Source organism: Lutra lutra, chromosome 10 (assembly GCF_902655055.1).
Source record: "Lutra lutra chromosome 10, mLutLut1.2, whole genome shotgun sequence".
Taxonomy (NCBI): Eukaryota; Metazoa; Chordata; class Mammalia; order Carnivora; family Mustelidae; genus Lutra; species Lutra lutra.
Genome location: NC_062287.1, coordinates 111,312,110 through 111,333,420, shown reverse-complemented (window position 1 = coordinate 111,333,420; position 21,311 = coordinate 111,312,110). Strand labels below are relative to the sequence as shown.

General features: G+C 52.5%; 1 protein-coding gene across 4 annotated transcripts in view; it reads right to left on the bottom strand.

Moving 5' to 3' along the window:
• PPFIA1 (PTPRF interacting protein alpha 1) overlaps positions 1–19,338 on the bottom strand; it is an 83,893-nt gene extending 64,555 nt beyond the window's left edge. For 2 of the 4 annotated variants that reach the window (XM_047690810.1, XM_047690811.1), the window contains exons 1-2: positions 19,272–19,294; positions 12,630–12,893 (exon numbers count right to left, since the gene is read on the bottom strand). In XM_047690810.1, the coding sequence (XP_047546766.1) occupies positions 12,630–12,893; positions 19,272–19,289 (282 nt within the window). In that variant the 5' untranslated portion in view covers positions 19,290–19,294. Of the gene's footprint in view, positions 1–12,629; positions 12,894–14,107; positions 14,323–19,271 lie in introns of those variants that run through there. The other 2 variants (XM_047690812.1, XM_047690809.1) reach the window with 2 other exon arrangements.
• Between the last annotated feature and the right edge of the window lie 1,973 nt (positions 19,339–21,311).

The following is a 21,311-nucleotide window of genomic DNA, read 5'->3' as shown; positions in this document are numbered from 1 at the left end:
CTTCCTGTTTTACAGTTTTTAAAACTGTTTCCTACCTTTTCCCACATGTTTTGCTCGGCCGCCCCGCCAGGCCCCCACACTACCTCAGTTTACAAATCAGAACACAGGCCCAGGCAGGTCAGGGATGGGCAAAGGTCACCAGCTTACCAGGTGGCCCGGCGTTCAGAACTCAGCATGGATGTTCTCTTCAGGGCACGAGAGGATAGCGAGCCGCCAGGGAAAGCCCCCCGCCGGCCGAGGCACCTGAGCCCCAAGTGTGCGCGGGCTGCGAAGCGGCTTGCACAGACGCCTCGCGCCTCCGGAGCCCCCAACTCGCTGCGGGCCGCTGGCCGGGGCCGCCGTGGCGCTCACAGATCAGCACGTGCTACTGACACAGCAATGGTACCCCGAGTTCATGCACGACCAGTCTCAGGAGTGAAGGCCCCTGGCTGAGAGGCCATTCTGCAGGGCCCCAAGGCTTGATGTGGGGGGCAGAAGGGAAGCGTGCTCGGCAGTGAGGGGTACAGTGGGGCTGGTCGTGACCCACCACTAGGCCCCACCACCATCGTCACACAGGCCCATGGAGCCCAGAGAGCTCTCTCTGTGGCTCTGTCAACCAAGGGTGACTTTGATACACAGTCAATACAATTTTTTTTTAAAGATTTTATTTATTTGAGAGAGAGAGAGCAAGAGAGAGAGCAAGAGCTGGGGGGAGAGGGAGAAGCAGACTCCCCGCTGAGCAGGGAGCCTGACATGGGGCTCGATCCCAGGAACCTGGGATCATGACCCAGGCCAAAGGCAGACACTTAGCCCCCCTACCAGGCTCCCCACATCCAATACTATTTCATCTCTATTTTTCTTAAAACTGATGGCATTATTTATTTAAAAAAATTTTTTTTAGGGGCGCCTGGGCGGCTCAGTGGGTTAAAGCCTCTGCCTTCGGCTCAGGTCATGATCCCAGGGTTCTGGGATTGAGCCCCGCATCGGGCTCTCTGCTCAGCGGGGAGCCTGCTTCCTCCTCTCTCTCTCTGCCTGCCTCTCTGCCTACTTGTGATCTCTGTCAAATAATAAACAAAAATCTTTAAAAAAAAATTTTTTTTTAAAGATTTTTATTTATTTGACAGAGAGAATGAGAGATCATAAGCAGTAGAGGGAGGGAGAAGCAGGCTCCCCACTGAGCAGGGAGTTCAATGTAGGGCTCGATCCCAGGATCCTAGGGTCATGATCTGAGCCAAAGGCAGACACTTAACCCACTGAGCCACCCAGGCACCCCCTGATGGCCTTTTTAAACAGTGGAGAAAAGATAAAAGAATAGAAAATAAAGGCAGCCCCAGACATCAGACCCCATCCTCTTTGAGACGTGGGACAGGCCCTGAATGTCAGCGGGCATCAGGCGCTCACAGCAAGCCTGGAGAGACAGGTGGGGTGTGACACAGGGAAAGTGAGGAGGCCCTTCCCGACAAGGGAGCTGTGCAGGCCCAGGGAGGGGAGCACAGTCAACAGACTGGTTTGGCCACAACGAGGGGGTCTGGAGAGGAGATGGGTGGGAAAGTTGAGCTGCAGCAGAACGTGGAGCTGTGAGTGCTGAGCTGAGAGAGTGTGGATCCTGCCCCTGCGGCTAGCATGGACGGCCATGGCAGGAAACCTGGCCGCGCGAGGTCTGGGTTCAGTGGAGGGTATCAGAAAGTGTGCTGGCTGGACTGGAAGAGAAGGTGTGAGCGGAGCCCTCACCATCCTGGCCTGAGGCACAAAGGGCCCAACCTAGGATGCTGGAGTACAAAAGGAATTAAAAATGACACCAGAAGAGAAAACAGGGACAGAAACTGCGCTGTGGGACAGGGGCTGGGAGAGGAGGAGCGTGGGGTGAAGCCGGGGGCGTGGGGGGTTGAGAGAGAAAGGATGATCACAGTTCTGCACTCAACAAACCGGTGGGGCATCTCGGGTGTGGAACGGCTGGGCCGGGACGTGGAAGGAACATCACAAACACGGGGCTGAGGACACAGACGTATTCCAAAGCGGAGGCTGACCCACGAGGCAGGTGCACCTTCAAGGTAATGGCCACAGGAAAGAGCGGAAGGGGTAATACAGTTCCTAGTCCTGGGTGTAACACCCTTGTCGAATGAAAACAATTCCCCAAATGCGTCTGCACAGCAAGTGCTTCCTTTCCCTCGAGTCCCTCCACAGAGGCCCCCAACATGAAAGCCGTGCGGGCGCAGGGACCCCACAAAGAGCGGACACAAGCACCAGGGAGCCTGAGCGTCCTCTAGATGCCTGACAGGTTTTTGCTTTTTAAAGATTTTATTTATTTATTTGAGAGAGAGCGGCACCCGAGCAGGGGGAGAGGGAGAGAGAATCTCAAGCAGACTCTGCTCTGAGCACAGAGCCTGATGTGGGGCTCGATTGTGGGACCCTGAGGTCATGACCTGAGCCCAAACCATGAGTCGGCCACTTGACTGACGGGGCCACCCAGGCGCCCCGAGACCGACAGTCTGCGAAGCTACTTTAAGCTCGCATTTTGTGTGTCCTGTGGCTTTCTGTAGTATCCTGCGGGCCTTGCAGGATAACCCTAACCTCAAGAGGAATGGACAAGGACGCAACACGGGGAGGGTTCTGGTGCAGAGGCGACTGCGTTCCAGCGAGGACTCGGAGCAGAGTGCTCCCTGAGCTTCTAGGCCAGCTCCACGGACTGGGGCGGCCGGGGGCTGCTTCACAAACAGGCCGCCTTCCTAACAACTACAGCTTCTCTGGAGAGAACCTCACTTCCTCCGAGTACTGGCCCCTGGGGCAGTCCCGTGCAGTGACACACAGGACGGCGCTGGTCGCCCAGGGTTCAGGCGACACGCACGGAGCCGGTCCACGGGAACGCGCTTCACGCAGTCTCTCAGTCCGCCACTGAATCTTGGGGCGAGCAAGTATTTCTGTAGTCGGCGCAGGAAAACCACCTCGGACTGTACATTCCTTCCCACCGCCCCGCGTCGCCCGGAGCCCCGCACACCCTGTCCTCCCCGGGCCTCCCCGCTGCAGGCGACGGCGCACACCGGAGATAGCACTTGGGTCCACGCACCTTTCTCATTCCTGCGCCTCGACACGCGGCGAAGGTCATCAGGAATGCGAGTAAGGGTAAGAAAGGCCAGTGACGCAGCAGGGGGTGAGGGGAGGAAAAACCCCCAAACCACCCGTTTCAGTCCTTATTTGCTAAGTGTCCTTTCCCTCTGCCCAGGGGGAGTCGGGGCAGAGGGCAGACGGCCGTGACAATTCTCCCTCATCACCCAGCCAGGCAGTGCCAACACCGGCCGCGGCTCTAAACAACACTGCGTCCTTCAGTTTTACAGGCACAACTGTCACTCCTCTTAGTCCTGCTGTTGCCATGTCACCGAGTTTGGCCACCCAGCCTCTGGGCCCCCTTCCCGCCTCTCAGGAGCAGCACGTGGCCCGGGGAGGCCGAGAGCAGCCAGCGCTGCCCCCCCCCCAGCCTCTCCTGGAGGTCGGGATGGCGCGGGGCAGCCCTGGGCCCAGTTACACGCTCGGAGCCTGACTGTGAACGGGAAGGAACACATGCCAGGTGCACAGGAAGCTTCCCCAGAGCCTCCCACAGGCAGGCTGGGCTCCCCGCCTTCCCAGAAACACTGCCGGCTGCCCCATCCCCACTCTACCCTCCTGCACACGACAGCCGGGCAGCGCGTGGCGAGGCTCGCTCGTTATGCTACGCCGTCTACGCCTGCAGCGTGGAGTGTCACCCACAAGCGCATCGCAGCACACCACCTCTGGGGCGGTGCCGCACACGGTGGGCTCTGGGGACGCCGAGGACCACGTGCATCGTAAGCATCCCCATCGTTGGGACCCTCTCCCTACTGGCCGCAGCCACCACAGGGAACCAGGAAGAGAAGCAGCCTTCACCACAAGCAAACCATGATGCGGCTCAGACGTGACCAGCAGAGCAGTGGCTGGCGGTCACTGCTGCGACACCATCACAGGGATGCTCACGTCACCGTCCCCACAGCCTGTGAGGCTGCTCTGAAGGCGGGCGGCCAGAGCCCAGGCTCTGAGCACGACCTGCGGGTCACAGCGCACGAGAAAGCCCTTCTGCGTGCATTAGCAATGCCGTGACCCCATGCGCAGATGGCGCCAGAAGGGAGGACCCCGGCGGACATCCCAGCGCAGGACCACCTCACGGCCCGGGCATAGCAAGGGGCAAAGGTCCTGAAGCGCCCAGACCTCTCTGCGCCCCCGTTTCTTCATCTGTAACACAGGGCACCAGCTCTCCGGGATGGTTTACGGTCTGAAGGATACGTTACAGGACGGAGACGAGGCTTCGGGGAGGCGATCCCTACCCAGAGGCTGCGGGCCGTCAGCGCAGCTATCGTCTTACGGCGTCTCCCAGACACCGGCTCCCCGGCTCTCGGGCGGCGCCCTGCACATGGCAGACGCGCGCAAACGTCTGCTAAATGAAAACGATGCTGGTGGCCCCCACCCCTCGGATGGACGAGCACAGGGATGGACGGCAGGGATGAGGTCACGAGAGAGAGACTGCACGCAAGCCCTGGGCTCAGCTGAACAGACTGCGGGGCTGCCCTGAGCTCGGGCGCGAGGGGCGGGGAGCGGGTGGGGAGCGGGTGGGACCAGCCCGCAGACTCGGGCGGAGGCAGAAGAGATGCGCTGGTGTGCACCTGCGTGCCCGCTTTCAGCTGTCCGTCTGCTCGAGGAGGGAGATGCACTTGCTCTGGGAAAATGCCACCCGACAGCAGGAGGACGGGAGTGCCAGCTTGCCCGCGGCCTCCCTGCAGCGCGTGTGGGCGGTGGCGGTGAGGGGACGGAGCGAGCACAGGAAGCCACACAGCACTTCTGGACCATTAGCGTCCACGGGTGTCACCAGCGGAGCCCTCCACCATACCGCACCGTTCAAGTGAACACTCAGACTCGTCAAAACCATCTTCCCCGCCGCTTCCTTGTTTACTTCAGGGCACACAGGACACCCGGACCTGACCTGCCACCCATGTTTCCCCATAAACTTCTTGCAGGTGTGCGAAGAGTGTGCCCCAGCTTCTTAACAGCACCTTAAGATTTCAAGAGAAATCAATGCCTCAGAAATATGGATGAGCCTCAAGGAGACCTCAACTTACTTTCTTTCTTTCTCTTTCTTTCTTTCTTAAGATTTTATTTATTTATTTGTCGGACAGAGAGAGACAGCGCAAGCAGGCAAAGCGGCAGGCAGAGCGAGAGAGAGAAGCAGGGTCCCTGCCGAGCAAGAAGCCCAATGTGGGACCCGATCCCGGGACCCTGGGATCATGACCCGAGCCGAAGGCAGTCACTTAACCAACTGAGCCACCGAGGCGCCCCTCTAACTGTATAGTCTTAAGACATATTTATTCTAAGACCCAGAAGAACTGCAAAGACATTCTAAAACTTCACTCAGTAGAATTATTATGCCAATACGGTATTAGAAGGCTGAAACTGCTTTACGTACATCACAAGATAAGGAAAATAATGCTGACATCGTTAGAAATGATAGGACAACAGACAGAAACAGAAAACAAATCAAGGGGAAACTAAGTTTTAATTTGCTAATGAACAGCAACGTGAAATCCAGGTTTCTCTTTCAATGAGTATTTCTGTCTAGCTCTGTCTCCAAAAAGGACCTAAACGATGCAAACCCAGTGACAACAAGCACACCTTGCTCACTTAGATTCTAAACATCATTTCCCCACTAAAAGGAACCAGGGTTCCTCAGAGGAGTGATTTCAGATCTGAGGCAGGAAAAACACGAAGTGAGGCTGGGACAAATTCTGGTACCAGAAAACAGTGAAATGTTCAAAGAAAATAGGGCCTTGGCAAGAGGACACAGGAGCCCATCTGAGGGGACAACAGGGCATCTGAGGAAGGGTGATGATAACTGAGCGCGATCACTAAGCGGACACAGACGCTAGCATGCGCAGCGATTACACGGGGAGAAGGATGACCATGGGTGCTCTTCACGGAAGCGGGTCCGTCAGTCCAGGAAGGACCCAGGGCTGCCCAATTCCGTCTGCAGCACGTGAACCGGGACGCGTGTGCGCCAGACGCAGTGGACGGTGCAGCCCCCAGGGACGCCCCGTGGCTCCCTGCAGTCAGAGGGCAGAAAGAAAAAGAGGGAAAGAAAGAGAGAAAGAAAGAATGAACGAACGAATGGATATAACAGTATATAGACCAAAAGAAAAAAGAACAGAAACAGATCAAAAGATATGACCCATATACCAGAATTACTGGATGCACACATCAACTTTTCAAATACATACTTGGCAGAGGGGAAATTTTCAGAGAATCAAATTCTAAACTGAAAAATATAGCAGTTAAAATTAAGAACTCAATCTGTGGGCTTAACATCAGAATAGACATAGGTGAAGAGAGAATTAGTGAACTGGAAGACAGGTCTGTAAAAAAATATATTTAGACAGAAGTCGGAGGAAAAAGTCTAGAAAACAGAAGAGCTCAAAAGACACATGAGATATGGTAAAAGGGTCCAATGGGGACCCTCAAAGTAGAGGAAAGACAGAATGGGGAATTTTGAATATCTACAGAAATAACAGTCAAAACTTTTCCAAAACTGATTAAAGAACCACGCCACTGACTCAACAAAGAATGTCTGAGGCAGAAAGAAAATGTTAAAAGTAACAAGAAGAAAAAAGATACTGCGTTCAATGGGATAACAGTAACACTGCGAGCTGACTTTTCAAGGAAAAAAAAAAAAGGAAGCCAGAAGACCATGGAATGGCATCTATAAAATGTTGAACAGAAATAACCACCAACCTGGAAATCTATGTCCAACAGAAACATTCTTCAAAACTAAAGGCAAAGTAAAGATGTTTCAGACAAAAAAAAAAAAAAAAAAAAAAGACAACTCCTCAACCACGGACATGAACTAAAAGAAATATTAAAGCAGTTCTTTGGGGAAAAGAAAAGAAGTCTTTGACAGAAATGTGAAAAAAAACAAGGAGTAAAGAACAACTTCATGACAAAAAGTTTAACTAGGAAGATAAATCTTAATCAGTATTTTTTAAAAGTTTTTATGTATTTATTTGACAGAGATCACAAGCAGGCAGAGAGAGGGGAAAGCAGGCTCCCCGCTGAGCAGAGAGCCCAGATGTGAGACTCAATCCCAGCGCCCTGAGATCATGACCAAGCTGAAAGCAGCCCCTTAACCGACTGAGCCACCCAGGTGCCTCAAATCTTAATAAGTATTAAATGCACAAAGCAATGATGACAGAGCCAAAATCGACCTAAAATTTAAAAATATTATGATGACAAAAATGGTGGAGGGGAGTTCAATGCCTTCAAGTGTCAAAGTGTACTATCAGGGAAGTAGTAAAAGTACTAAATTGGGCCCAAGTTTAAACTGCACCCCACACCTAGGAATACGTATATTCCAACAACCTAACAGAGAAGTATACAATTAAAAAACACTTCCTACTTGGAAACGAAAGCCAGAGAGAAAAGAACACAGAGCAGCTGGGACAAACAAAGAACACACAGTAACACGGTACCTGTAAACCAACGTATCGGTCTATTTAAACAGAGCAAATATGCCAACCACAAGATAAAGACTGTCAAATTCATTAAAATAAAGCCAAGCGTGTCCTTTTCACACAGGTACACCGTAAAACGTGAGCTCGCAGAGAGGTGACAGCAAATGACCCGCAGGTGAGCCGAAACCACAGAGAACTGACAGGGCAGATGCGACTCCCAAGTAAAGTGACCTCCAGAGCCAAAGCCATCACTGGAGACGAGCAGGAACGTTTCACGATTACAGTTCCATCGACCAAGAAAACAAGAGTTCAAATCTGAACAGACCTAATAACACAATCTCAAGATACATAGAAATTGATGAAAACAGAAAAGGAGAACGAGCCAAACCCACAAGCATGGAGGGCGGCCTCGGATGTGCCCTCAGTCACTGACAGAAGCCACGACAGCGGCAATGAAGCCGCGGATGCAGGGCTGGGCTGTCCGGTCTGTTGTCACACGGGGCTACTCCACGGAGACGTGCTCTCAAATATAAAACACACGCCAGCTTTTAAAGGCTTCATATGATAAAACAATGTAAAATATTCCATTAGGGGCGCCTGGGTGGCTCAGTGGGTTAAGCCGCTGCCTTTGGCTCAGGTCATGATCCCAAGTCCTGGGTTCGAGCCCCGCATCGGGCTTTCTGCTTGGCAGGAAGCCTGCTTCCTCCTCTCTCTCTCTGCCTGCCTCTCTGCCTACTTGTGATTTCTCTCTGTCAAATAAATAAATTAAAAAAAATAATAATAAAATAAAATATTCCATTAGGTTTTTTTCCTGTTGATTATCCACTGAAATGATATTCTGGATATGGGTGTTAGATAAACCATATTCTTTTTTTTTTTTTTTAAGATTTTATTTATTTATTTGACAGAGAGATCACAAGCAGGCAGAGAGAGAGGAGGAAGCAGGCTCCCCGCTGAGCAGAGAGCCCGATGCGGGGCTCGATCCCAGGACTCTGAGATCATGACCCGAGCCGAAGGGAGAGGCCCAACCCACTGAGCCACCCAGGCGCCCCGATAAACCATATTCTTAAAATGAGTTTCACCTCTTTCTTATCTTATTGAACGTGGCTACTAGAATCTGAATTACGTGAGTAACAAACATCTTCTCAGCAGTAAACACAGAACACCGCATTCCCACCGACACGCATAATTTTCAAGCGCCCAAGGAACACTCGATGAAAAGGAGCGCGCGCTGAGCCGTCAGAAAAGCTCGACTCGTTTCAAAGGACTGAAACAACGCAGGGCGTATTTAGGGGCTGCAACAGATGAACAAAAAAAAATTTTTTCTTAAAAAAAAAAATTAAGAAAAAGAGACAAAGCACAAATTACCAGTATTGAGAATTTTTTTTTCTTTTTTCTTTTTTTTTCCTTTTGAAGCAGACTCCCGCTGAGCAGGGAGCCCGAGTCGGGGCTCGATCCCAGGACACTGGGATCATGACCTGAGCCGAAGGCAGACGCTTAACGACTGAGCCACCCAGGCGCCCCAGTATTAAGAATTCTTAAAAGGAAATAATCACAACATTATTCTGCAAAATATCACAATCATTCTGCAGATGATAAGGGTGTTATGAAGCATTTTACATCATTACTTGGAAAGTTTGGGTGACCTGAGCAAATTCTTTTTTTTTTTTTTTTTAATTTTATTTATTTGACAGGCAGAGATCACAAGTAGGCAGAGAGGCAGGCAGAGAGAGAGGGAAGCAGGCTCCCCGCTGAGCAGGGAGCCCGATGCAGGGCTCGATCCCAGGACCCTGAGATCATGACCTGAGCCGAAGGCAGAGGCTTAACCCACTGAGCCACCCAGGCGCCCTGACCTGAGCATTCTTAGGGAAAAAAAGGCCTTCTCTAAATAGACACAAGAAGAAATATAAAGTCAGAAAAATCCTATTTCCGCATAAAAAAATGAATCTGAGATTGAAAACCTTCTCACAAGGAAAGCCCTATACCAGCTGGTTTTGCCAAACAATTCTTCCAAATACTGAAGGAAGAAAACATCAGGCCCACACAAACCCTTCTGGGAACACACAAGGAACACTTCCTGCCTTGTTTTATGAGACCAGCGGGAACCTCAACACCGAAACCTAACAAGGACAGTACAAGAAAGTACAACTACAGACCAACCTCCCTCATGAATAAATCCTAAGCAAAATATTAACAAATAAAATCCAGCAAGAGAGAATACACAGAGATCAAGTCGGGATTATCGTTGTGTGGCAAAAAAAAAAAATTAAGTCACCACACTAACAACAACAACAACAAAATCACTTATCCCAAAGATGCAGAAAACACATTTAAGAAAACTTAATGTAATTTAATTCATGATTTAAAAGAAAACCTTAGCAAACTAAAAATAGAGGAGAACTTTCATATTTTGATAACAAACATCCCAGTAAAGCCACAGCCGGTATCACGTGCGATGGTCAGCTCCTGAAAGCTCTCTCTGGTACTGGGAGTGACGCAAGGACACCTGTTCTCATCGCTTCTATCCAACGCTGCACTGCAGCCCCGGCCAGTGCAAGAAGCCAGGAAAAGAGAAACGGCTGCTGCGCTGGAAAGGGAAAAACCTATCAAAGGACACCTCTGAGGGAATGAAAGGCAAACCCACAAGACTATTGAAAAAATCTGCCATTCATATATGTATTCAAAATAATACAAAGAACTCCTTCAAATCAGCAAAGAACAAAGCAGACAACCCCATCGACAAATGGGCAAGAGGGAATCATTTCACAGAAGATACCCAAGCGGCCAACACACGCACACAGAGCCTGCCCTGCTTAGCCCCCCACGTCGGGCAGCAGCCGGCGCACAGCCCACAGCGCCCTCAGCCTCCCGCCCCTTCACGCCCACCCAGACAGCTAAAATGCGGGAACCGACAGCACCAAGGGCCGGTCGGCCGCTGAGCGCGCACACACCGTGGGTGGGGGGACAACCACGCGGTCGCGCCGGAGAAATGCACACGCACCGGCACCAAGAAGCAAGAGAGACCGCCGGGGGCCGCACCTGGGGCTGCCCACGCCCTGCAGGAAGAGTAACCGTGGCCCGTTCACGCCAGGGGCTAGACCGCCCCGAGAGTGAGCAGAGCTCCGAGGGGCCAGACAGACACGTCGCACACGCGTAAGGCTCAATGACGGTCTCATTTACACCAGATCAGAGCACAGCAACGCCGTCGGTGGTGAAAGTCAAGGCCACGGGTAAGCTTTGGGGCACAAGTGCTGCGAGGGGGCCGGAGGGGGCTTGCAGGAAACTTGGAAATGTTCTATCTCTTCGTCCAGGTGCTGCCTGCCTCAAGGCCTGAGCCCCTGAGAGCAGCATTTGAGAAACAGGAACCATTTAGTAAACCGTTTGGGGGACTGTGCTTGCTGCCGCGTTTGACGCGAGTTTGGCAGCGGAGTGCGGCGGGCAGGTATGTGAGTAAAGGCACCTGCACTGCCGGCACAGTCTGTGAGCAAGTAACTACACACGTTAACAGGTTTCAACTATAACATACTCAGAGAAATTCACAGTGGGGAGTGTTCGTTTCAGAAAACTTGTTTTCACTTGGCGAACACGTGCTTGTGACCAGCACCTGGTTCCCTGGCGTGAATGTACCACAGTTTATTCTTCCTGCTGGGCATGGGCAGCCCCAGGTGCTCTCAGGTGCTCAGGCCTTGAGGCAGGCAGCGGGGAGGGGAGCAGGGAGGAGGGGAGGCCGGGGAGGCAGGGAGGTGGGCAGGTGGGCAGCCGGGGAGGTGCTTAGCGGGTGTGGCCAGTGTTGCACTCTCCACTCAACGATGAGCTTCCAGGCTACAGCACACTGAGCAGTAGCTAAAAACAAATCACGGAGCAATCGTGGCAACCGGTGACAACCCCGCCACTGCACGGAACTCCTGTCCCTTCTGTCAGGTCATGTGTGCTCCTTCTTCCAAAAATCGACCTGATCAAATACTTAAGTATTTGATATGCACTTCAGTGCACGGCCTCAAATTACACTAAGACACGTAACAATCACAAAACAAAACAAGAAAGCAAAATCTACTGAAAAGTGGACAAGGACACTAAAATGCGGTGGCGCATCACGGGGCCCATGCTTTCGAGCTCGCAGTAATAAAACCCGACCCGCGCAAACTACAGAACTGGTGAGGCTTGCCGGAGAACCGCGCTGGTCCTCCGAGCCCACGGAGAGGGCGCACTACAGCACTACCGCGAGCTCATTACTGCTGAAAAGGAAATGCAAACGTTTGGCTTATCCATCTTTCAGGAGAACCGAGTGCAGCCAAGAAACGCATGCGGGCGAGCAATTACTCATTCGCTAATTGAGCACGGGAGCCCGATGGCGGGAGCACAAACGTGCGCTTAGGCAGGCCCACCTGAAAGGACCACAAAGGCGCCTATTACGGCTGAGTCAAGGGGCACCCAGGCAGCGGCGAGCACCCAAGCACCAGGTGCCACTCGCCTTACACTTTAGTGGATGACGTTCTCCCCTCACCTATCATTACGTCCTCACTGGGCTCCACAAGGAGAAGCGGCTTTGAAACAGCAGTGAAACGTCACAGGCTCAGACGAACGATTTGGTGTCACTTCAAGCTGACGATTCTCATCAGCGAAGAGACAGTTCCGAAGGAATTAATCTCTGTCTCATGTCCCCCCAGACAAACTGCACTCACAAAGCACAGGCGTTCTTCTAAAGGTGGGCTGTAAAAACATCCTTCCCGTGAGATCAATCCTATCTGCCCATTAGATTTCTTTAGAAAATGGGAGCTATGTGATAAAATCCACGAGAAGCACACGTTCAGCCAGAAAGGCCCGAGACAACAGAACGGAAGGCACCACAAGCTTGGGACGCCTTGTGGCCCCCGTCCAAAATCTTCAGAGCCCTGTCCCAGATCCCGACAGCTCCTTCTGCTGCCCGAGGAAGGGAACAAGAGTTACGAGGTATTTACAGCAAAGCACACCACGGAGTTCATCCTTGCTCGGTACGTTTAACCGTCAGAAACTCTCTGCACATGACTTACGAAAACCAGACCGTTTCACAAACTCGCCTAAAACGTGAACACCGTGAGAGATGATACCGTAAAAACACACCGAGAGAGGAAAAGCAGAGTCTGTAGAGTTCCAGGTGCAAAGCATCCATACCTGTGGGAGCGCCGTGCTGAGCTGCCTCTGCAAGGAGTCTCGCTCGTGACCAACCTCGTGTAACTTCCCCTGGGTCAAGGCCAGCGTTTCCTGAGTCTCTCTCAGCGTGTCCAGAAGACGGTCCCGCTCTTCCAGCATGGACACCATCAGCTGTTCGAAGTGTGAATCTGCGTCTGGCTGCGATGGAGAGCCGGACCCATGACTCCCACTTCCTCCCGGGGGGCCTTCGGCTTCACTGATGGTCGGCATCACCTCGCACATCATCTTGAAATAGAAGACCCAGACTCGAGTCATTAAGGGCAAACAGGGGCTCCCGCAAACCTGCAACATTATTGCTGTGTGTGACTAACACACCGAACCTCATTATTCTCAGCTCTGACTTTACTCTGAATATAAGCAAGTGCGGGAAAACACACACAGGAGTGCCAAGTCCGCAACCCACAAGAGGAACACATCAGGCGCGCAATAATCCCGGGGAGGGGTAAAGACCCCAGAGACTACCCCTCCCATGAAGAACAAACCCTGTGGCATGCTGTTTGCGAAGCCCTACTTTCCAGTTGTTGCGACCGAGTGTGCTTCTGTAACCCTTTTTTTTTCCCCCTATTTCCCGGTGGGGGAGAGAGAAAGTCAAAACACATGCCACCCAGTCCTTTTTCGGGGAAAAGCACAGAAGGAGCATACAGCCTGTGAAACCCACCAGTACAAAATCCACCAGGCATCTTACAGGAATGTGTGCAGTCAGCTCCCGAGGAGGACTGACGGCTCCCTCAACTCTGGGGCTGGATCTGCTGAGCGCTAAAAGGAACTGGGCTCGTTCAGCGCCGGGAAAGGTGTCTTCCAATGGCTGCAAGGTGCGGCGGTCCCGCACCCGAACTTACGTAAGTTTGCAGCCCAAAAAAAGGAAAGAAAAGGAAACTTTCACAAGGGACACGGAGCTGGTCGCTACCGCTGCGGACCGCCAGGAAGGAAGAAAAAGTGAAAGGGGAGAACGGAGACGCTGTGAAGTGTCCCCCACATAAGGCCGGCATGAGGGGAAGGAGGGCCGGAACCCCGAGGAGCCGATGCCGAGGACTGCGCGCCGGGCGGCGACACAACGACCTCGGGCACCCTCGCACCCGCGCCGAGCGCCGCACAGTCCCCGGACCCCGAGGCGGGGAGGACCGCTGACAACTGGAGCGCAGCCCAGGTCGCGGCTTCTCTCGGGCACAGGTCCTCGGCCCCCGCGCCCGGCGCCGGGCTGACCGGGGCTGACCCAGCCACCCGGGTGACCGGGGCGCCGCGGTCAGCGGAGGGGGCGGCGCGCGGCCCCAGGAGCCAGTCCCTCGGGGCGCGTCGGCCAGGGGTCCCGCCGGGCTCCCGCCCCCGCGCCCGGGGTCTGACAGCGAGCGCCGCGCACCCGCCGCGGGGAGGGGGCCGGCGCCCGGGGCGACCTCGGCCCCGCTCCGCCCCGAGCCTGCCTCGGTCTCCCGCTCCTTTACCTTGCTCGCCGGCGGGAGCAGGCGAGGAGGCTCCGCGGCGGCTCGCGGGCGGCTGCTCGCTCCGGGCGAGCTCGGGGCCCGACGAAGGCAGCCCGCGCCCGCGCCCGCCGGCCCCGGGCCCGCAGCCCCCTAGTCACTAAGGCCGGCCCGCGGCCGGACACTGGCTGAGCGCAGCAGGAGCGGGCCCGGCTGCGCGTCGCCGGCGTCAACGTGCCCGACGTCGGGCGCGTCGGCGCAGCGTCAGCGCCGAGCGCCGCCGACCGGCCCCGCCCCCCCGGGAGGAGCGCCGTGGAGGCCGAGTGCGCAAGCGCCGCCCTCTCAGGTGGGCGGGCCGGGCCTCTCGGGCGACGATTGGCTAGGTGCGAGAGGAGCCACGCCCACTCCCGCGCCCCGGCCCCGCCCCCAGCCCCGCCCCGCCCAGGTGGGGGTCGTCTCGGTGTTGCCGCAGCTTCCCGAAGGCATTTGACCCCGAATGTCCCCTTCCAGCCGCCGGGCAAGCCAAAGGCCGTTATCGAACGTCTACTGTGCATCAGGTTCTGAGCCAGACCCTTACCAGACGCACGTCCGCACACCTTACAGGAGGGCGCGCCCAGGTGCGGGTCACCTGCGGGTCACCTGCGGGCTGCCTCCTCGGGGACCGGAGCTTCCTGGGGACCAAACCTTACGGGACTCCGAAGGACGCGGTTCTGCGCGGGGCCCGCTCACCGAGGCTTACCTGCCGTACCTGCGGAGGCCCAGGTGGGCAGCGTTTGCTGTGGAGGCCCGTGGGCGCTGTGTGGGGAGAGCAGGCTTGGGAACCAGGAACGGCTGGTTCGACTCCCAGCACAAGCTTGTCGCCGAGTGTGGGGCTGGGCAACTCGGGGAGCCCGCGGGCCCCTGTGCCCCATCTGCAGGATGCGGAAATGACAAAGACCTACCCCAGGGATGTTATAACGGGTGGGATCCTACCGTGGTTAGAGTCTTTGTCCTTATTCATACTTATATTTTGTACTTAACTTTTAAAAACGCCTGTTCTGGGCCAAGTCCCTGGCTGGCTCTTGCAGACCAGAGATGATAAATACGCCTTTAATAAATTAAAGCAGATGCTGGCCCCTCACGGTTTCACACCTGCAGCACAAACTCTCCACAGGCCAAAGGGCCAGGGCCTTGCTGCCAGGGCCACTGGCTCCTGTGTCGGTGGTGAGGGAGCCAGGAGTCCCCGAAGTCACCCAAGCCTAAGTGAAAGTCCTGTGGGGAGTGGGTGGATTCCTGATTCCCACTGAGAGCTCCCCAGCAACAGGCGCTGGTCTGACTGGCTTTCTCTCCTAGGGCCCAGGACCTCTTTCATTCATGGGTCAGTTCATCCAATAAATAATGATGCACAAAAGTAGGAATTTGTGCCCCTGGCCCAGGGTCTGGAACAGAGGAAAATTTCCAACTCTCCTCAAGTGTACCAGCTTAATCCAACCAGCCCAGATTCGCACCACACCCATAAAGTATTTGTCTCCTAAGAAATCAGCCCAGTGCCAACATTTAGTTCAACGGTGTGGAATGTTCATTCATTTCATGAACATGTGTAGAGAGCATTATGAGCCAGGCATGGCCTAGGTTTCGGGAACACAGAGCTGTCTAAGATATCCCTTGGCCCAGTTCACAGCCTGGAGGGGAGAGGAGAAAGACTATTACAATGTCAAGTTAACAAGTGTGTAACTTAGCGCTGTGGGACCACAGAGGACATAACATCTCAGCTGGGTCTCGAAGGATGAGCAGTTCCCCAAGCAGAGAAGGGAGAAGCCCGTTTGGTACAACTCCAGGAAAATGAAATCCCAGATTTCACTCATTGTCCTTCATTCATTCCATTCCCTCCCAGACTGCAAAAATCATTAAGAGGAAGATTGTAAACCGAAATGGCCTGAAGAAAAGATTGATTAAATCTTTGCACTTTCTTTTTTTTTTTTTTAATTTTTTTTAATTTTTTTCAGCATAACAGTATTCATTATTTTTGCACCACACCCAGTGCTCCATGCAATCCGTGCCCTCCACAATACCCACCACCTGGTGCCCCCAACCTCCCACCCCCCACCCCCCCAAAATTCCCAGATCGTTTTTCAGAGTCCATAGTCTCTCATGGTTCACCTCCCCCTCCAATTTCCCTCAACTCCCTTCTCCTCTCCATCTCCCCTTGTCCTCCATGCTATTTGTTATGCTCCACAAATAAGTGAAACCATATGATAATTGACTCTCTCTGCTTGACTTATTTCACTCAGCATAATCTCTTCCAGTCCCTTCCATGTTGCTACAAAACAGACATCCAGATGGCCAACAGACACATGAAAAAGTGCTCCATATCACTCGGCATCAGGGAAATACAAATCAAAACCACCATGAGATATCACCTCACACCAGTCAGAATGGCTAAAATTAACAAGTCAGGAAATGACAGATGCTGGCGAGGATGCGGAGAAAGGGGAACCCTCCTACACTGTTGGTGGGAATGCAAGCTGGTGCAACCACTCTGGAAAACAGCATGGAGGTTCCTCAAAATGTTGAAAATAGAACTACCCTATGACCCAGCAATTGCACTGCTGGGTATTTACCCTAAAGATACAAACATAGTGATCCGAAGGGGCACGTGCACCCGAATGTTTATAGCAGCAATGTCTACAATAGCCAAACTATGGAAAGAACCTAGATGTCCATCAACAGATGAATGGATAAAGAAGATGTGGTATATATACACAATGGAATACTATGCAGCCATCAAAAGAAATGAAATCTTGCCATTTGCTACGACGTGGATGGAACTAGAGGGTATCATGCTTAGCGAAATAAGTCAATCGGAGAAAGACAACTATCATATGATCTCCCTGATATGAGGGAGAGGAGATGCAACATGGGGGGTTGAGGGGGTAGGAGAAGAGTAAATGAAACAAGATGGGATTGGGAGGGAGAGAAACCATAAGTGACTCTTAATCTCACAAAACAAACTGAGGGTTGATGAGGGGAGGGGGTTGGGAGAGGGGGGTGGGGTTATGGATATTGGGGAGGGTATGTGCTATGGTGAGTGCTGTGAAGTGTGTAAACCTGGCGAATCGCAGACCTGTACCCCTGGGGATAAAAATATATGTTTATAAAGCTGTAAAAAAAAAAAATCTTTGCACTTTCAAATGACAGAAAGCTTGGTGGCATTCACTCTCTGTCGTGTTTTCAGTAACTAGCTCATAACCGGCATAATTCCACATCTCAATGGTGGCAGCAGTCACGGAACCGTGTACTTTTCTCACAGAACTGCCCATTAGTATGGGAAGTATGCTCTCATATTTAAAATGGAGGAAAAAAACTTTTTAAATAAAAGCAAGTTACAAACTGTGAGTCCAAGTTCAAAGAAGAAAACGTCTGTCTTTAGATGAAGAACATATCATGTAAAATTTACCTTGTATCTGAAAAACTCTAGAACATTATTAACCAAAGTGATAAAACTTTACGAAAACGAGTTTTACATGAAATAAAATATTTTTGAAAAGCAAAATTAAATTTTAAGTCTCAGAGTTACAAGAGACAAACATCTATGTTTCTATTTGACCGTAGTCAATCAGTCCTCCACATTTCTATGTGTACACGTACGCTTATATATTCCCGGAAAGAGATCTGTCAGAACGTGAGCAGTGGTCTTTGCGGGGAACTGTGGGCATTTCTCATTTCCTTCTTTGTGCTAGTTTGTGCTTTCCAGATGCTTCATCATAAATGTGCATTAGTTCTATCATTAGGCAAGACCTCCCCCTGCCGCGAAATGTTCTTTTAGTAAAACCTAGCCAAGCATGAATCATGAAAACTGGCTTTTGGGAAGCAAAAATGCCTTTTCTATGTATCCGTCTATACCGCCCAACTAAACTCTTTCCCCAAAGTAACTATCCAAAAATACTTTGGAAAATGGGTGGTATCCTCGTAAGGTTCAATCAGGAAAACAATGAGCAAGGGAAATATTTTGCACATTATTCCTAACACTCCTGTTGAAGGTTTGATAAAGAAAACCTGGGCACCTGGGTGGCTCAGTTGGTTAAGCGACTGCCTTTGGCTTGGGTCATAGGTCCTGGGTCCTGGGATGGAGTCCTGTGTCGGACTCCCTCCACCCTGTGGGAAGCCTGATTCTCCCTCTCCCTCTGCCTGCCACTCCCCTTGCTTGTGCTCTCTCTCTCTTTCAAATAAATAAAATCTAAAAAAAAAAAAAAAAAAAAAAGAAGAAGAAGAAGAAGAAAGAAAAAGAAAAAGAAAACCCAGTAACACGGGAGGGGAGGGGATAGATAGTTCAGTATTACGCCCACGATTGTGTTTTTTACAAACGTGCCCACCAGCTCAGCTCTCTGGATGATGTAGTTGTTTGTCAGCCTTGAACCTGACCTGAGCCACCTCTCCTCTCTAGAGACTTAAGCAGCTCAGAAGTGTTACTGTAAGATCAGAGTGTATAGCCTAGCCGGTGTCCTAGAGGTCTGGGTGTGTTCCAAATCTATCTGAAGTATGGAAAAGGGGCGCCTGGGTGGCTCAGTGGGTTAAGCCTCTGCTTTTGGCTTGGGTCATGATCTCAGGGTCCTGGGATCGAGCCCCACATCAGGATCTTTGCTCAGCAGGGAGCCTGCTTCCCCCTCTCTCTGTCTGCCTCTCTGCCTACTTGTGATCTCTCTCTGTCAGATAAATAAACAAAATCTTAAAAAGATAAATAAAGTATGGAAAAGAACCTAATGACAGGCAGGGGGTTGGGGGGTGGGTGATGATACAATTCGGTGAAGGGTCAAGCTGCGGGGGGTGTTCGATGTGGCCCTCTGTTCTAGAGGAGGAAACTGCTGTCCCGTTTCCTTTTGAATCCCAGAAAGGATTCGCCCGCAGGCACCTGCTTAGTTCACAGCAGACCTGGAACCAGAGCCGCAAGTGAACTGGGGACTTTGGATTCCTGGTCCAGCCGCTATGCTATTGTGACCAAGGAGTGGTCTCTTTAAGGGACCCCCGAAGAGCTTTCTATCAGTGGGTCTCCAGTGCTGCCCAAGTAGTCCAGTCCCCTGCAGAAGAGGTGGGGGGCCTGGGCTTGGTGACTTCAGCTGCTAGTGTCAGCCCTGCTTGGGTTTCCTGTGTGTCCCCACTGAGGTGGGAGGCAGTAAAGGAGGAGAGAGGGAAAGAAAGAGAACACTCGTACTTGCTTTTTTTCTGCCATTCTCGAAGTAATTCACAATCTGTCCTGTATCTTTCCTACTCCACGGAGGAGGAAACAATGATCCAAGTGGCCAGCAAGCTGGGGAGATCACCAGCCACAGTGTTCTAGTTGCCGCGGAAGTTCTACTGCCCATTGTTAACCCGGCCTGGAATTCTGATCTCACGTGGGCCAGTTGGGAGGTTGGTTGAGTGTGTGTCCATCCCCGAGGCCACAGACAGGAAACATCACATTTACAAAACATTTATGGAGATCCCTTCCCCCATATAATCTCACTCAACCCACCCGGGTGTACAATGAGGACACTGAGACCCCACAGATGAACTCACCCGCCCAGTTGATGATTCCATGGAAGTTGGGCTTGCACTGAAGCCTGGCTCCAAAGACAGTTTTCTTGATGGTTTTGAAAGCATCCAAAGACACCCCCAGGGCCCCAAAGCTGGGGACGAACCCCCTGGACCAGTGCTGGACCACAATGATACTGACCCCGATGCTCACAAAGGGTCTGTGGGCCTCTCGGCCATCTGGTCCCAGCACAGTGCCAGGCACAGGGAGTCCCCAGCTCCTGGAGCAGCCCAGGCTTCCCACACGGGCATGAAGACTTCAGTCCCTTTCTTCTATATAATTATATTTTAAAAGCAAGTCATAAACTGCTTGCAATTTGTGTGTTGACAACTTCATTGTGTTCATCACATTCTTAACAATGCCCAGCTATGGTAGGGAGAAGGGCCCAGAGAGGTAGTTCAAGCTCTCCCAAGGCTAGGCTGGAGCCCCGGCCCTTACCTTTACCTTGACCTCGGGCAAGGTATGCTGCAACCTGCACTAAAGCCTCATTATTGTCACTTGTCAGGGATATTAACAGCCACATGAAACACCACGATGGGACTTTGGGAGACTCAAGGCTGGAAATAAGAGGTGACTGAGGGCCCTGGGCCCCCATCAGGGGTGACCTCCCTGGCTGGTTACCTTTTTCCTCTGTGAGTGGTGCTTTCAGACCATCATCATAGACTCTGGAGCCAGGAGCTCTGGTTCCAACCTTGGCTCTGCTTCTTTTGGCTATGGCTGTGTACTCGTAGGCAAGTTGCTTGACCTCTCTGGGCTCAGTTTCCTCATTCCTGAAGTGAAGATGATTGTGCCACCTCGGAGGGGGTCTGTGAGGGCTCAGGGAGTCGGGAAAGGCCATATGGGGGATCGTCACATAGCGGAAGTCTCTTGTATCTGGGCCTTGCCCACCCCCCTGGAGGGAAGCAGGGATGGTCCCTGTCCACTGGTGTCTCATTCCCCTTTGTCCCTGATAGGCTGAGAGAAGGCCTGGGCCCCTGTTTTCATCAGTGCCACATAAGGGATAGCCTGCAGGGTCTTTCTTCAAACCGAGAAAGCCCCGAGGCCACTGCCCTCTCCCGTTTGCATCCTGCCCTGGGAGATGTGTGGCTGGCATCTGTGACAGCCACGGGACGTCCTGACACACTACCCAGCATGCTTCCAGACAGGAATTTCTTCCCACCATCTCTCAGGCAGGTTATATATTTCCCAACTCCAAATAGTCAGAAAGATCCGTCCAGGAATCCGGAAAGAAGGGGGCGTCTGGCTGGCTCAGTCAGCTGGGCATTGGGCTCTTCAACTCAGCTCAGGTCTGGACCTCAGGTCGTGAGTTCAAGCCCTGCATCAGGCCAGAGCCTACAAGAAAAAGGAAGGAAGGAAGGAAGGAGAAAAGGAAAAGGGAAGGAAAGGAAGAAAAAAAAAGAAAAAGAAAAAAGAAAAGAGAAAGAGAAGGGAAAAGGAAGCTGGAAAAAGGGAAAAGTGTCGTTAACTGTCTTTGTAAAGTTAAACTTGATCACCAGGAAGGGCTGCTACTGGTTGGTCCAGTCAGAGCAAGGACAGGAAATGCTGTCACGTGGAGTCACCTAGGAGGGCGAGGTTGACAGCTGGGAGCCGCAGACAAGTGGCATTTCTGGCACGTGCGGTGTGAGACGGTGGCAGCCTTGCTGGCTCGGGGCTGCTGCATGATGGGGGTGGGGGGTGCCT